Below are 15,077 nucleotides of genomic sequence, written 5' to 3' on the forward strand. Positions count from 1 at the left end.
GTATTGATTATGATTAATTCATTAATAAAAAAAGAATATGTGTCCCATGAAAATTTGAATCATATATATATTTGGGGACTAAGAAAGAAAGCTGCTAATGGAAGTGGAAATGTTCACTTCACTTGCAACCTGTAAGCAGACATTTCATACAGATTGGTTCCATGGACAGTAGTCTCATTTGGGTCAGGAAACTGTGGCCTGATGTGACTCTGCTGTGGCACAAGTGATGGGTGTGTGTGGAGTGAGGCTGGGTATGTGTGTGGGGTGGGGGGAGCTCCAGTCCAGTTCAACTGAATAAACGGAGAGGTATGGAACAGAGGTCCTTTCAGTACTGTCCCTGGGTCATCTGTGCAGTCTCACCTGTGTCCCTCCTCTCTTTCATACCCTCTGCTCTAGGCACGCCTAAGACATTCTTGCATTCACTCACACGTCCCATGTTGCACATCCCTCTCTTTTTCTCTTGGTATGCACCTCAACACCTTTCAGGATCCAAGTCCCCTTTCCTTATCTCCATAGTCCCATCTTTATTTCCCACTGCAGAATTCTCTCTCAGTTTTCTCGATTACCATAGTGCTTCTTCAGATTTTCCTCATGAAGTTATGAGGTCTTCAAGACCTGTGACAGTGTCTACAGTGTCATTTACTGAGAATGCACCTCAGTAAATAAGCACCTCTTTTTGTGAAAGGCACCAGACCAGAAAAAAGGAGAGACAGCTTCCACCTCACTGAAAGAGAGCCAGAAAGGCCAGTAGGAACAGAATCTCGCTGTGGATTGCAACAGGGCAGAGAGGATGGGGAACTCTACCTACCATAGTGAGGAAAGAGAGCACTTGCAGAGCTGGCATTCCAACAAAGTCCTTCAGAAGGCGGGGAGTGAGTTTTGTGGACATTCAGAGTGAAGAGTGCCCTGGGAAAAGGGACAAGAAGTGCAGTGTCCCCAACATGGAAATGGACTTGGCTTTTTCAGGCCATGGACTTGGGAGAGAACAGGATAGATAAGATAAAAAGCAAGCAGAGTGGTCCTGAAGGGCCACTGTCAGGGTTGGGTCTTTCCTCTGGACTTTAAAGAAGCCACTAGAAGCTTTGAACACAATATTACCAGTTGACTTACATTTTATTGACACCTAGGAGTGAGCCCAGGATCTCCTACATAAACTCTACCTACCAGCCACCTTCCTGGCCCCTGACTCATACTTTAAAAGTGTCATTGGCCATGAAGGAAACTAGTATTCCTCTCTGTTTCTTCTTCTCCCGAGTATTTTATAGAAGTTTGGGTGATTAATATGGGATTTATGCCATCTATTTTTTTTCTGATAGTCTGAACTTTATTTCAATTTTTTTATTGAAGAAATAGTTTTCTAGCTTCTGTTGTTTCAGGTGTTTACACTATGAATCAACATCAATATACACTATATCCTGTCCACCAACAAAAGCTTTGTTTCCATCTTCCCTTGCTGGGCTAGCTTTGCAGGTGTTTCTTCCTGGGCACATGCTTTCTGGGTTGGAGAGAACTCGACCGGAGCCAACCTGGGCTGCTGTTTACTCAGTGGCATGGGAGAGGAACCAGGAACTTGTGGCAGAGCAGGAACGCAATGCAATGCCCTTATTGATCAGAGACAATGCTTTTATATATATCTTTAACTGGAAGTGGCAAGTGGGAAAAGGAAATGGCTAGGAGAGGGGGTGGAGAAAAGAGCACGAAGGTAGAAAGCTTCCACAGCAGCTGTTGCAAAGGTTCTAATCAGTGGGATTAACCAATACCCTGCAGGCAGGGCAGGTCTCAGGCAAAACAATGATTATGTAAACAGGCCATAGCATCAAGCAGTACAGGGGAACTGATGTAATGCCAACATTCCCTGTACAATTCACTTCTTTAACCCAGCCCCTTTCTTTATATTCTGTTTTTATAGTCCAAGAGGGGTTTTTGTTTTGTTCAACTGTTTGTTCTTTATCTTCTACTTATGAGTGAGTCATTTTGTCTTTTCCATCTTATTTCAATCAGCCTAGTACCCTTTAGGCACATACCAGTCTTGTTGCAAATGACAAAACCTCATGTTTTTTTTTTATTATTATTATTTTTAACCAGAGCACTGCTCAGCTCTGGCTTATGGTGGTGCAGGGGACTGAACCTGGGTTTTTGGAGCCACAGGCATGAGAGTCTGTTTGCATAACCATTATGCTATCTATCCCTGCCCAAAACCTCATGTTTTTAAGTACCTGCGTGGTAATCCATTGTGGATACATTCCATCTATTTTATTATTATTATTATTATTATTATTACCACCAGGGTTATATCTGGAACATGATGCCTGCACAATGGATCCACAGCTCCTGATGACCATTTTTTTCCCTCCTTTATTTGACAGGACAGAGAGAAACTGAGAGGGGGAAGGGAGGTGGAGAGGGAGATAGATAGACACCTGCTTCACTGCTCATGAAGCAGGTGGGGAGTAAGGGCTCGAACCTAGGTCCTTGCTCATGGTAATGTGTATACTTAACTAGGTGTGTCACCACTCACTCCCCCCATTCTATCTGTTTTTGATAGATTCATGAAATAAAAACATATCTGTTTCTTAGTTTGCTAATTCAATCATTTTCCCTTTTGTTATTTGATAACAGAGAGAAATCAATAGGGAAGGGGGAGGTGTAATACTGCTTAAATGCTCATAAAACTTCCTCCCTATAGGTGGGGACTGAGGACTTGAACCAGTGTCTTTGAGCATGATAATATCTGTGCTCAACCAAGTGAGCCTTAGTGCATCATTTTCTCTTACTGGTTCCCTCCATAACCTAAAAATCAAACCCTTAATAATTCCTGAGCTAATCTTGTTTCTCAGTTTCTCTAATTCTGCTACAAGTGCATAGCCCTAGTGAAAGAACTCATATTGATTGCTAACTTTTTTCCTACATCATACCAAGAGATGCTTTTTCTTAGCCTCTGCTTCAGATGCAAAGCCAAGACTTTTCTCTTTGTGAATAAATGACACATCATGCGTTTACTGTGAAGGGAGGACTGGAAGAATTTGCTGCAACTGAGAACATATGTTATGTTCTAGAAATTAAGTCTACACTTCTAAAGCAAGCTTTCACACAAACTACCTCATTTAAAATCTCTGTTGAAGAAATCTCCAATTTTGCCAAAATGTGTATCTAAGAAATTTTGGGATTATTAGATGTTTCATTGCACTGGTCTTACCTGAATTGATGGATAAATGCTTGCACTTGCCCAGGCTTTTAATGACTGTGAGCCTGTAATGTGGTCATGATCACTAGGTTTTTTTAAAAGATTTTATTTATTTATTAATGAGAAAGATAGGAGGAGAGAGAGAAGGAACCAGACGTCACTCTGGTACATGTGTTGCCAGGGATTGAACTCAGGACTTCATGCTTGAGAGTCTGATGCTTTATCTACTGCGTCACCTCCTGAACCACTGGATTATTTTTTAATGATGATTAAAGTGAGGACAAAGAGAAGAGCAGCACAGACACCTTTAAGCCACAGTGGCACAGACAAGGGCTGATTAGCGGCCAGGATGCGTGTCCTCAGTGGCCTAATGATGCGCTCCCTCTGGGTCAGGATGGCTTCCCGTGCCCCAGCCCACCTCCCAGGCCCCTGGAGGCGGTACTGGAAAGGTGTACATGGTCCAAAGAAGACTTCCTTTGCTAGCTTTGGATCCTGAAGGAGTGAGAACAGGTTGGGTTTCACTCCTATTTCTGAGGCAATTTCATCCATATACTCCACGTAGGACACTCTGCGAGTATCTCGTGGATTGTTTAGGAATCTGAAATTAGAGGGAGGCAAATCAGAACCCTCCAGGTCAAGTGGCACCCTCCCTCCCTCCCTCCCACCAAGTACAGTTAGCTTCCACTCAGCATTGGATAGAACATCCCTGAGGGGTTTGGTGCCATAGAAAAGAATTAACAACCAATGAGGACTTCTCCAAAAAGCAAGAGAGGGGTCTGGGCGGTAGCACAGAGGGTTAAGTGAACATGACACTAAGCACAAGGACCCTAACGCTAAGTGTTAAGGATCCCAGTTCGAGCCCCAGCTCTCCACCTGCAGGGGGGTCACTTCACAAGTGGTGAAGCAGGTCTGCAGGTGTCTTTCTCTCCTCATTTCTGTCTTCCCCTCCTCTCTCCATTTCGCTCTGTCCTATCTAACAACAACAGCTATATCAACAATAACAACCAAAACAGCTATAACAACAATAACAACCAGAACAAGGGCAATAAAAAATGGGAAAAATAACCTCCAGGAGCAATGGATTCATAGTGCTGGCACCAAGCCCCAGGGATAAACCAGGAGGCAAAAAAAAAAAGAAAAGAAGAAAAAGAAAAAGAAAATCATTATCCCATGATCCCACTGGTTCCTAAGAAAACTTTCACAAAGGTTCTCTCTCTCTCTATCTCTCTCTCTCTCTCTCTCTCTCTCTCTCTCTCTCTCTCTCTCCCTCCCTCCTTCCCTCCCTCCCTCCTCCAGGGTTATTGCTGGGGCTTGGTGCCTGCACTACAAATCTACTGCTCCTTTGGCCTTTTTTTTTTTTTATAGGACAGAAATTGAGAGGGGAGGGGAGAATAGAAAGAGTGAGAGAGACTTGTGACCCCCCTGCAGGTGGGGAACTGGGGGGCTCAAACCAGGATTCTTTTGCAGGTCCTTGCACTTTGTGCTATGTACACTTAACCCAGTGTACATAGCACAAATGTATCACCTCCCAGCCCCTGGTATATTTTCTCCATCTTAAATCCTCTGAGGGTTTTGGAAAATAACAGGGGAAGGTTTCAGAAGACTGTTGTCTTGTTAATGATATTCTTCATTTCCTAAACCCTGTCCTTTGACCATACATTTGGTTCTCATTCAGAATATAACATTATTTTGCTGAATTGGTGCTGAGGACTGAGATATGTGAATTGTGCAGATCAGTTATTTAGGGATGTGTGAGACTAATTTTTCTGAGTGTTATCAAAGCATAGCCCCTAGCCCTTCTTATACCAAAGTTTCTGGTTAACTCCGTTCTTAGGAGAAAAACCCTTTGATCTTTAAGGACATGCTCTAACATTCACATTGTAGATTCCCAATATTTGTTAAATAGAAATAAAGTACATTCCCAAGCCCAATGATTGAGAATAATTTTCCACTAAGAAGATTTGGCACAATCTACAAACTTCTTACCTTCCATCACATTTTAATTGGTTTCTATAATGATTTGCCAACTCCTCTCTCACTTTGATGTATCTTTCTAGCTTCTTAATAGAATGAAACAAGTCTTCATTTTATTTTCACATGCCTTACATCTCTAAGGCTATGATGTGACATAAGCTAATAATTGTATGTTATGTCTAGAGTTTCATGAACTTTAAGTTCCCATGGTGGTAGGCCATTATGTAACCATTCCATGCCATAAATATTTCATGCTTGTTTAAGAGGAAATGAAAATGTCAACAAATTGAAATCTCATCAAGGCAAACAGACTCAGTTTCTATGATGAGAAAAAAAAATGTAAAGAATGCTTGATAAGCACACATTTCCACCTAAACACTTAAAAGTGAGTTTTACTGGGGGTTGGCCTGTAACGCACTGTGTTAAGCACACATAGTGCAAAGCACAAGGGCCAGTGCTTGGACCCCAGTTGGAGGCTCTGGCTCCCCACCTGCATGGGGGGAGGAGGGTGTCTCCTTGCAAGTGGTGAAACAGATCTGCCAGTATCTATCTTTCCCTCTCTCTTTCTTCCTCTCCTATCTCAATTTTTCTGTCCTGTGCAACAACAATGGAAAAAAGATGGCCGCCAGGAGCAGTGGATTCATAGTGCAGACACCCAGCCCCAGCGTCAACCCTGGAGGCAAAAAAAAAAAAGTGACTTTCACCCAGAAGCAAGTATCTTACTTTTTTTCCTGTTTTTTTCTCTTCTTTCTTATATCAATCATCATGTCATTCACTGAAGGGAGCTTGGCCAATCCTAGGAAAGAAATTTTAAATCTGAGCATGACTGAGAAGATATATAGGAAGCAATGGATACTCTGTGAGTCAGTTTGGTTGTGGTACTACAGGTGAGGTGACACCCCAGGGGACATGGGATTGGGTGCTACTCTAGTTACCTTCCATGTTTTCTTATGGCCAGCACATACAACATGTCCAGTTAGTTTCACATCGGAACTAGCAGACCTCAAAACCCACTAAAAAGCCTGGGCTGAAGGGACTCTCACCCAACTGATAAGAAAAAGAAGCATATATAATACCAAGAACCAGAGCACATAGTTGGGCTCTCAAATACTGAGTTACACTTGTTCCCTTATTTCACAAATATATGTTATAGCTTTTAATGTTGACTTCCTGACTCCTGATTGTTTGGGTTGGAGAGCTATTTATTCTTAACTTCTCATCTGCTTTGGTTATCACTGAGGCTCTACACTTGCATGACTCCATTGCTCCCACTAACTTTTTTTTAAAAGTGAGAGACAGGAGAGATACCACAGCACCACTCTACTGCTCAGGAAGCTTCCCCCATGCAGGTTTTCCCATATGGTGCCTAGGGCCTCAAACCCAAGTCCTCGTACATGGTAAAGTATGCATTCTGCTGGATAAGTTGTCTCCTGACCCTTTAATTTTTTTTTTATCTTAATTCATGAAAGAAAACTTCCTGTAATTCTCCTTCCTTCTAGTAGTAAGTTATAGCCTACATTTTGAGAAGCAGAATGTTTCAGGAACTGTGGAAAACTTTTTAAAGAGAAGCAAACAAATGAGCAGAATTATTGCAGTATGATCGGCATTATTTCACTAAAGTGGAGCTTGAGTCCATCTTCATCAATTTGCTTTCCACCTTAGACTCAGTGAAATCGCAAGGAATTCATAAGGAATTACAATAGCTGATCTTTATTAATCCACTCATCATTTACTGAGTGACTTCAGAGGTTGAGATGCTGCTTCCAGGGTGGTAATTCAACAGATAGAGCATGATAATATCGGGAAGTAGAGTAACTGGGTCTCCACCTGTCTTTTAGTTTGAGGCCTTTTCTCTATCACTCTCATTTCCTGTTCATGACACTGCCCTGCAGTGCCCTAAAGAATTCTTTGCCAATAAGCTGCCACTTGAAGATCATTTAAGGAAGCTGCTTGCCTAGTCTTCATTTTGATGCAGGAATCCTAAAGGTGAAATACCTATCAAACAAATCTCAAGAGGCAGAACTTCAGATCCCCTTGTAGCAGAAGCACTTTGCAGCACCTCTGAGGTCACCCCATCAGGGCGACACCCTTCACAGACTGGACTGCACTCACCGTGCTCAGTACTTACCCTTGAAAACACGGGCAACCCAGCGGCTCTGCAGCTCTGAGGTGGGGATGGTAGCTCCCACGGGCTGCAGGATGCCAATGAAAGCCAGCGTTGGCCTCTCCAACTGAGGAGGAAAAATAAACTTAAACATGGAGCATTGGCTGTCCAGGATAGTGGAGTCATTTTCCAAAAATGAGAAAGAAGCAGTGTAGCCTGTAGCAAAGATCACAGTGTCCACATCCTCCTCAGTGCCATCCTCAAAAGTGGCTGAGGTCTTGGCAAACTCGCGCACATTGGGCTTCATCATGACTTTTCCGGAGATGATGTGGTTGGGGAGGTCATCGCTGATAGTGGCCTGATGGCTCAGGAATCTGCAAAACAAAAGCTCAAGTCCAGAAATCTGAAAGGAGTTGAGCTAAGAGGATACTTCGCATACTTTTTAGATGGGCTCAATAAATAGTGAAAAACACAGCATTTTTGTTTAAGAAAAGTATTTATTTATTTTCCCTTTTGTTGCCCTTGTTGTTTTTTTTATTGTTGTAGTTACTGTTGTTGTTATTGATGTTGTCATTGTTGTTAGATAGGACAGAGAGAAATGCAGAGAGGAGGGGAAGACAGAGAGGGGGAGAGAAAGACAGACACCTGCAGACCTGCTTCACCACTTGTGAAGTGGTTCCCCTGCAGGTGGGGAGCCAGGGGCTTGAACTGGTATCCTTCTGGTGGTCCTTGCACTTCGCACCACATGTGCCTAACCCACTGGGCTATCGCCTGACTCCCAAGAAAATATTTCTTTTCCTCATTGATTTTCCTGAATTATTTACTGAGCACATCTTCTTTATCTAACAGAATGTCAGTAGTATTTATGGTGTTTACTATATGCAAAGAGAAGGTTTTGAAAGTTGGCATGTAATCACCCCAATGATACACTGGTGCCTGACTTCCTTAGAACTTTTTTTTTTTTTTTAAGATGTGGAAAAGCAATTGGCAAGGTGTTAATACTGAAGCAGGAAAGTCAGGCCCCATGCTAGTTCCCATTCATTCTGGAAACCTTGCATGCCATTTAACATTCTCAGCATTTATTTAATCTCAAAACTGACTCCCTCCCTACAATTTCTCCCTCACATGTCCACATGAATGATTTCCTTAAAATGTAAATTTTCTGATGCACACACACACACTCTCTCTCTCTTTAAATGAATGAATAGGCAAATATTAGAGAGAAGAAAACATGCAGAGAAGTGATTCCGTGGTATAATGCAGGATCTGCATGCTGAAGGGGTCCAGATTTGATTCACAGTTCTGCATATGCCTGAGTGAAGTTTTGGGTCTCTCTGTCTCTTTTTCTCTCATTAATAAGTAATAAATGAGTGAATTCATCTTTAAAATGTAACAATAGTCTCCAGTGATTTTCTGTTTCACCAGCAATGGAAGCTGAATGCTCTAGCTCCACACTGCCCTGGGGGTAGGGTAGGGGTGGGGCAGCTGTCAGATCTGGCCCCTCTCTGCCTCTCTGAATGCTTTTCTGACTACTTCTCCACTCCCCTGTACTCTGTTTACACTGAGTTCCTTGCTCTTCTTTGAACAAGTCATGTTCAAACCTTTAAACAAAGCTCTTCTTTTGTCTGAAATGCTATTCTTTCAAATCTGCTTCTTCCACTAACCCTCAGTCATCTCTGTAAGTTGGAAGCCTGTGAGTATAACTATAATACACTGGGAATATTAAGAACATGACAAAACAACATCAACTGTTGAGCATTGACCAATGAGGTGTTGCACACTAATAAAAGCTACACATGTATATTCCTCTCTAGAGCTTGAAACAGCCCTGTGCAGGGTACTCCTGATACTCTGTTCTGCAAGGAGAGAGAGGCACTAGGATTTACATCTGATGCCACAACACACCTAATTGGTGGGGAGTTGGGGTCCAAGCCACAGCTGCTAGACGCAGAACTCCATTCAGGGCCAAGAAAACAAGGGCTGCTATGCAATCACTCCTCTTTATCCAAGCCTCCCACCACTAGAGTCTCACAGCTTCTTGAGTCTTTCTCTTGGTCTGGACAAAAGGAGTGATTTTATGACTCAGTATGCCAGTTTGTCCACCTGTGAAAGTCTCAGAGCCTAAAGAATAATGTAGAAAGCGTATCTTGAAAGTATGCAGGTAGACAGGCAACACACTACAGGCCTGAATCTCAGCTTCTTTCTGCTCTATGAGCAGAATGCTCCCAAGGCTCATGACAAGGGACATATGATGACTCAACTCCTAAGACAATTGGCATCTATTTGCAAAGTGGCTTAAAAACTTAAACTTTAGCCTAGCTCTGCTGATTCCAGTACTTTTGAGGAACATACCTGTGTTTAGGTTGCAGACCATAGACATCATGGCTAAACCGTGTATTTAATTTGTTTTCAGTCCATCTATTGATTAAAAAGCTAGGGTAGCATTTGTTGAGGATAGTGTTAAATCGAGTGAAGAGAGCCACGTCCATGGGCATGCCATGATCCCATACCCGGTTCCAAATCCATGCTCCCCGCCTCGTACTGAGAAATACCTGGAAGAGAGCACAGGCTCCGGAGGAACAGATACTCCAGACCAGAGCAGTTTCACTACAAGGAATCCTTTGCTCCTGAGGAGCAGTCAGAAAAGAACCCTTTTTCCCTTTTAGCTTGAAGAGGGGCTCTGTTCTGAGATCAGACGAGATCGAGTATGTTCAGGGTGGTATGGCAGTAGACTGAAGAGGTACTCTGCTCTCTAAAACAGGTAGGCCATGGGCACAGCCACACATCCTCACACCTACAGACACCCACATATGGCTTATTGCTCCAAGGTTTCCCCAGCTCTATCCCCCAAACCCTCTGAGTCTCAACTATTCCCCATTCTGAGCTTCCCCAGAGCAGTACTGAATGCCAGAGCAGTGCTGAATACCTGCAATCACGTAGGATTAAGTGTGGAAAAACATAGTAATACAGTCAACAAATTGAGATATGCATGCATGCACAACAGATATTCACCTGTATTATCATTTCTAGAACATTTCACTAGTCCATTACCCTGAAAATCTAAGTACAAAAAACTCAAAGTTGGGAGATGTCATGTCAATGAAAAAACAAAGGAGTTACAAAATATGTTTCTGGTATTTTTTTTCCTCTTGACTGAACTGATGATGCTTCCCAGCTTTGGTAAAAAAATATATGTGGGGAGTCAGGCGGTAACACAGTGGCTTAAGCACATGTGGCGCAAAGCACAAGGACCTACATAAGGATCTTGGTTCGAGCCCCCAACTGCAGGCTTCCCACCTGCAGGGGAGTCACTTCACAAGCGGTGAAGCAGGTCTGCAGGTGTCTCTCTTTCTCTCCCCCTCTCTGACTCCCCCTCCTCTCTCCATTTCTCTCTGTCCTATCCAATAATGATGACATCAGTAATAACAACAATAATAACTACAACAATAAAGCAACAAGGGCAACAAAAGGGAATAAATAAATATTAAAATATATATATAATGGTGGTGGGAACTGTGTGGAATTGTACCCCTGCTATCTTACTATCTTGTTAATCATTATTAAATCACTAATAAAAAATCTAGAAAGTGTGGGGGAAATATATAATGTGTCACTTGCTAAAATTTAAAATATCTATTTTTGTCTCATTCTCCATTTTTTTTGGACTAGATCATCAAGATGTCTCCTAATAAAACAGATGTGGAGAGGTGGGTTCATATGACACACACCATTCTGTGCTCCTATCTTGGAGGGACATAGGCAGCCGGAACTTCTAGAAAGAGGGTATTAAGATGCAGACCTGTGCAGCTATGTGACTGAGCTCGATGGCCAGATCAACTCCAGAATTGCCAATGCCAACCACAAGGATTTTCTTCCCCTGGAATTTCTCTGGACTCTTATATTCCCAACTATGGATATATTCCCCTTTGAACTTCTTGATTCCTGTGGGCAAGAACAGAATCACCCAAGTTTTGGTCATTATTTTATTTATTTTAAATGCTTACATGTTCTCCAACTTATTCCCACTCTCTGGGGTGTTTGCTCCAATAGTCCTTTCTCATGGAAGCCTTCCCTGACCACTTTGTCTGGTCTTGTAGTATAACCTTGCACCCATTCATGCTGAATGTTTCCCAATAGTTCTCAGCCTCATATATCAATCCCTCTGCATTTGTCTCCATCTAGTGCCATGTACTTTTCTGGGGCAGAGGTCTCACAGTGATGCTCAGTAAGCATTTCTTGCATGAACAATGGATGAAAGAATACAGGAATAATTCAACTAACTTCCTAGCCTAACTAGACAGTAACAGACCTCCTTCTTAACCTCTCAGACACTCAGAGCAATGAAAATAGAGACACCAGCATCTCTTGAGAACTCCAAGAGTCTCAGGCTCAGCCTTCCTGAGGGAAGCTGGATATACTTGCTTCCAGAGAGGAACGGGACATGTGCAGGCAAGCCATTCCTGCATACTTTTTACTCATAGGCACATGTCTTCCCAATAGCAATCCTGAAGCCCAGTGGCACCAGCACCCAGCTGCTTCTACACCTCATCTCTGCACAAACAGATACACTCTGAATAGCACAGAAACAGCTTAAGATTGCTTCTATAACTTTGATCTTACTATTGACTTCAAACTTCCATTATCACAAAACAATCCCCATTTTTGGCCTTCCCGTTATGGTCAAACATAACACTTTTCTCTTAAAATCACATAAGGCTAGGAGTAATTGGATTTTGAGATATGATGCATTTCTGCATAATCTGAACAAATGCTTATTTTGAAGTTAAGATGACTTTTATAACTGCAGGCTTTATTCAGAAATAACTTTGCAGCCACAGTAAAAAAAAAAAAAAAAAAAAAAAAAAACATCAGCCCAGTGCCCTAGCACTTAGTAAGACATACCTGGAAAGCTCTGGAGTGGTAAGACAGGGTTTGTATAAAGGCCACTGCACACCATGATGCCGTCAAAAATATAGAATTCTTGCTTTCCTTCAGTCTCCACCACAATATCCCACTGTCCCGTGTGGGAGAAGTCAGAGCATTTCCTCACGCTGCAGACCTTGGACTAAGAATAAGAGCAGCACATATGACACTGCTCTCCCTTGCTCTCCTGCCCAAGAATTTTTGGCCTCAACTAATAAGTTTGAGCACATCCACTCTCCTTAAGGGTTTCCCAAAAGAGGGTCACTATAATTGACTTTGAAAGTCAAGTTAAGACTTAACCAGCTGGTTCCCAGCTGTGTTCCTGAATGTAGTTTGTGGGGAGTCAACATCAGGTGCACTGTTGGGACCTGAGCCAAACCCATCAGACTCTTCTAGTGGAGGAGAGGGGGCGCTTCTTACTATCTTATTTGGAGAGGTCAGGGAAGTGCTCTCTAAGACCTGCTGTTCTTTAGCACAAGTATTTCTAGAGGTTCCCAAACACAAAGTGTCTTCTGTCTCACTTACCAGAAACCGGATATACTTGGTGAGGTGGAAGTGGGCAGCATACATGCGAAGGTACTCCATGATCTTGGAATGATGCATGTAGTTGGGGAAGTGACCAGGGAAGGGGTAGTCACTGAAGGCTGACATCTCCTTTGATGTGTTACTGGTGGCAGACCTGTAGATACTTGGCCGGCCACCTTCTGTCTTCTCCTGCCAACCACAGAAGGGTGCCCCTCCCATCTTTTAGAGTCAAAAGCAAGAGTTAATGAACTATACAAACCCATACTTTGATGAGGTTTTGGTAAAACTGGACCCCTTGAAACATCGAAGTCTTGTAAAACAACACCGTCTTAAATTAAAATGATTTTTCAAAGTCACCATTTCTATAGCAAATTACTAGGCTGATTAGTGCAGAGAAGGTAAAGTTGATTTTTCATCACCTTCACTGAGAATATATCTCATGGTAAAGAGTTGAAAAGGGCAAATAGTTTTGTCAAATGACAAACAAAAGGACATGGAACAAAACAGGAATGAAAAATGAATGTGGACCACAAGAGGGTGAGAGAAGAAGAGAGGGCTCTTTCTGCCCACCCAGCATGGGTCAGTCCTGGACCCGTAGCCCAGGCCCCAGGTAAGTGACAACAAGAGGACAAGGCTGTATGTATAGTCACAGAAAAGAACCAAGAGTATACTTACTCTAGACTTTTCTTCTTACCTTTCTTTTTATTGACTTATTTTTCTTATTACAGAAGTAGTGCGTGTTTAACACAATTCTGTATAAAACTGTCATGGAGATTATCCTTCATGAGGATCACTATAGATGTTTTGGTATAAGTCCTTATATTCTCAGCCACTCCATCTTTCTGAAACTCTCTATGATCTACTTATCTTTCTACATAGACATGAAGGTGGCCTACTAGCTGTCTCAGGATTTTATGGTTTATAAAGGCGTTTCCTTATGCATGTCCTAATTCAATCCTCTGAAGCACATTATTTCGCTTTCAGTTTACATCAGATACTTAGACACATAGGTATCTGTATGTTGTATATACATTTTTAGACATTGTATATGCAGTGTTAATATTACACATTGTACATTCATTCTGTTGTATTTACCTTGTATATATATTGTATGTACATTCTGTGTGTATGTAATATAGTACCATCTCTGACCTTTTTTTTTTTTTTTTTAGAATTAGAGCTAAATTATTTTTAAATAATTTAAACTAGACTCTGAAGTAGGGAGGACTGACTGGATGTCCTCCTTGAGGAAGAAAGAAGATAGGACTTCAGTGTGCAGGTGCAGGTAGTAATGAAAAATTATATTGGATGGTCCAGGAGGTGGTGCAGTGGATAAAACACTGGACTCTCAAGAATGAGGTCATGTGTTCAACCCTTTGTAGCACATGTACAGAGTGATACTCTGGTTCTCTTTCTCTTATCGCTCATTTATAAATATATAAAATCTTTAAAAATTATATTGTATTCATTCATATATTGGCTAGAGACAGAAACTGAGATGAAAGGGGGAAATAGAAAGGGAGATACCTGAAGTATTGTTCCACTGCTCATGACATTCTTGCCACTGCATGTGGGGACCAGGGGCTTCAATTTGGGTCCCTGCATATGGTAATGTGTGCTCAACCGAGTGCAACATCAGGCCTAGTCACTGTCTGCCCCAATGATGACTATGCTGACAGTGGAAGGACTCATTGCATTTCTGTTTCCCAGATGTGGAAATATGTCATGCCACGTCTAGATTGTAAGCCCAAGAGACACACCTCATATCTCCACAGTCCCCCGATGTCATTGCTTCTTTCAAAACACACAGGCTCCAGCCCCTCTTCCAAGCAGCTTTTGATGGCACCCAGTCCACTCACCCCTGCACCAATCACTGCGATTTTCTTGCCTGGCATTGTTGTTTGCTATCAGAAAATTAACACAAAAACAGATTTATCTCGCTGGTTGTTGTTCCTCATGAAACATGTTTATTTTTTAAAAAATATGTATTCATTCCCTTTTGTTGCTCTTGTTTTATTTTTGTAGTTATTATTGATGCCATTGTTGTTGAATAGGACAGAGAGAAATGGAGAGAGAAGGGAAATACAGAGAGAGAGGGAGAAAGATAGATACCTGCAGACCTGCTTCACTACCTGTGAAGGGACTCCCCTGCAGGTGGGGACCCGGGGGCTCGAACTAGGATCCTTAAGCCAGTCCTTGCACTTTGCGTCACCTGCACTTAAACCACTGCACTACTGCCTGACTCCTCATTGGGTTTTTTAGCTTATAAAATCTTCAATTAATACATTTAAGAAATGTCTTTGTTGGGGTTGGGTGGTGACACACCTGGTTGAGTGCACACATTACAGTGCATGAGGACTTGGGTTT

General features: G+C 42.2%; 1 protein-coding gene across 1 annotated transcript; it reads right to left on the reverse strand.

Annotated features, from left to right (window-relative positions):
• Positions 1–3,436: 3,436 nt before the first annotated feature.
• On the reverse strand, positions 3,437–14,605 carry LOC103115455 (flavin-containing monooxygenase 5-like). Its single transcript, XM_007525209.1, has 8 exons — positions 14,471–14,605; positions 12,711–12,899; positions 12,165–12,327; positions 11,062–11,204; positions 9,615–9,814; positions 7,287–7,636; positions 5,882–5,954; positions 3,437–3,782 (listed from the first exon to the last, which is right to left on the reverse strand). The coding sequence occupies exons 1-8, from the start codon at positions 14,603–14,605 to the stop codon at positions 3,437–3,439; spliced, it is 1,599 nt and encodes a 532-aa protein (XP_007525271.1).
• Positions 14,606–15,077: the final 472 nt, after the last annotated feature.

Source organism: Erinaceus europaeus, chromosome 9, assembly GCF_950295315.1.
Source record: "Erinaceus europaeus chromosome 9, mEriEur2.1, whole genome shotgun sequence".
Lineage (NCBI taxonomy): Eukaryota > Metazoa > Chordata > Mammalia > Eulipotyphla > Erinaceidae > Erinaceus > Erinaceus europaeus.

Bases quoted from the DNA above. Each gene is read 5' to 3' on its own strand.
- LOC103115455 (XM_007525209.1), bottom strand. From the start codon at position 14,605: ATGCCAGGCAAGAAAATCGCAGTGATTGGTGCAGGGGTGAGTGGACTG. The intron at 9,815-11,061 runs GTCTGCATCTTA...GCTCTCTTCCAG, and splicing joins TCAGTCACATAGCTGCACAG to GTATTTCTCAGTACGAGGCG. The intron at 5,955-7,286 runs GTAAGTACTGAG...TTTCTTTCCTAG, and splicing joins GGTTGCCCGTGTTTTCAAGG to GATTGGCCAAGCTCCCTTCA.